The 1,926-nt window shown below is 41.7% G+C and overlaps 1 protein-coding gene across 1 annotated transcript; it reads left to right on the top strand.

Moving 5' to 3' along the window:
• The first annotated feature begins 621 nt into the window (after nt 1-621).
• On the top strand, nt 622-1,566 carry LOC102848162 (olfactory receptor 2M2-like). Its single transcript, XM_006893959.1, has one exon. It carries the CDS (start codon nt 622-624, stop codon nt 1,564-1,566), a length of 945 nt encoding a protein of 314 aa, XP_006894021.1.
• The last annotated feature ends 360 nt before the right edge of the window (nt 1,567-1,926 follow it).

Raw genomic sequence — 1,926 nt, 5'->3', positions numbered from 1 at the left:
TTTTCATAGTGGAAAAATGACTAATGTCTTTCCATTTTAATTTATAATCTCAGAAACCTAGTGGAGGGTTGCTTTGAGATAGAATCAACTGGAAGAATGACAGTGAGTGTGAGTATGTTGTTGTTACGTGTGGTGGAATTACCTGAGACCCATAGTGACCCTGTGTATGGCAGCTCTGAAGCCTGCCCTGACCCTTAGTGAGTGTCACTGATTCTGGCACACCTACAATTGCCCCAGTTACTGTTTCAATCTCACCTGAGGTCTTCCTCGCCTGCTCTGTCCCTCCATCCTTCCAAGCATGATGTACGTACTTTACTGGTTTTGCTCCTTTAGATAAACTAGTCTAAAACACAAGTGTACTAAATATGCAATAATCCTCATGAAAGGATCCAAACATAGTGGTGTCCCAAGTAATATTCTCAGTTTTTACTGGACACCATTGCTGGTAGATAATTAATAGTGGATATCAAAATTATCATTAAAATTATTTTTACTACATATTGAGATTTGATCAACACACTTTTAATTTAGAAATAGCTTTAACCTGGCAAATTTTTATGAGACGTGAAAAGATCTCATTTGTGTTTTTCTCTGATGACCTCCCATATTCAACCAGTATATATGGGGCAAGAAAATAAATCCACAAACACAGATTTCATCCTGCTGGGTCTATTTGAGTCTCAGTATCCTGGTTTGTTTATTGTCATCATCCTTCTGATTCTCATGGTGGCCGTCACTGGAAACTCTATCCTGGCCTTGCTGATCTGGGGCAACGCCCACCTTCACACTCCCATGTATCTCCTGCTCAGCCAGCTCTCCCTCATGGACCTCACACTCATCACCACCACCGTCCCCAAGATGGCTGTTGACTTCTTCTCGGGAAACAGAGGTATCTCTCGCCTTGGCTGTGGAGTCCAAATCTTTCTTTACTTGATGTTAGGAGTGGCTGAGTGTATTCTTCTGACTCTCATGGCCTTTGACCGCTACCTAGCCATCTGTAATCCTCTGAGATACTCAGTCTTCATGACCCCCAGGGTCTGTGCACAAATGGCTGCCAGTTCCTGGGCTGGAGGTGCTCTTAGCTCCTTCATTTACACAGTTTGGGTCATGCATTTTTCTACCTGTGATTCCAGGGAGATTCATCATTTTTATTGTGAAGTAATGGCCCTTCTAAAACTCTCTTGTGAAGACACTTCCACCTATGAGAAAGTGGTTTTGGCAGCAGGCATCATTTTCCTTCTCGTCCCCTTTGGACTCATCCTGACCTCCTACAACCTCATCTTTTTCACTGTCCTACGCATGAACTCCTCTGATGGCAAGAAGAAGGCTCTGGCTACCTGTTCCTCTCACCTTGGTGTAGTGAGTCTCTACTTTGGTCCAGCCATGATTATTTATATGAGTCCAATTTCCTCTCTCTCCCCAGAGATGGACCAGCATCTCTTTGTGTTTGATGCCATCATCACTCCCATGCTAAATCCCCTAATCTATAGCCTTCGGAACAAGGAAGTGGTGATGGCTTTGAAGAAAGTGCTAGGAAGAAGGCTGATATTTAAGAGGAAATGCTAGGACTGTCTAGACTGATCTTCCTAGGATGTGCCATGCATTTATTCATCTTCTCATCAAAATGACCAGGATGGTGGGTACTACAATTATCTCCACTTTATGTACATGGAAATTAAGGCCTAGATGTTTGACATTTGTCCCAGAGAATAAGGGGACATTTGTCAATTGTCACGTAGAATTTGTGGAGGATCTAGGTGAAAGGCAACACCATCTACTTTGCTATTTACTGCTTCTTGAAAACTTGGATTCTCTATTCTTCCAAAACTTGACAGTGAACATATAAAATTGGCTTACATAATATACTTAATATATTTAATTTATCTATCACCATTAAGGGATGACAGGACTTTTATTTTTTCCTAA

The sequence above is a fragment of the Elephantulus edwardii genome, unplaced genomic scaffold (assembly GCF_000299155.1).
Source record: "Elephantulus edwardii isolate Elephantulus edwardi_28Jun2011 unplaced genomic scaffold, EleEdw1.0 scaffold00133, whole genome shotgun sequence".
Lineage (NCBI taxonomy): Eukaryota > Metazoa > Chordata > Mammalia > Macroscelidea > Macroscelididae > Elephantulus > Elephantulus edwardii.
Note: the sequence above shows the minus strand (reverse complement) of the source record. Positions and strands in the feature narration are given on the sequence as shown.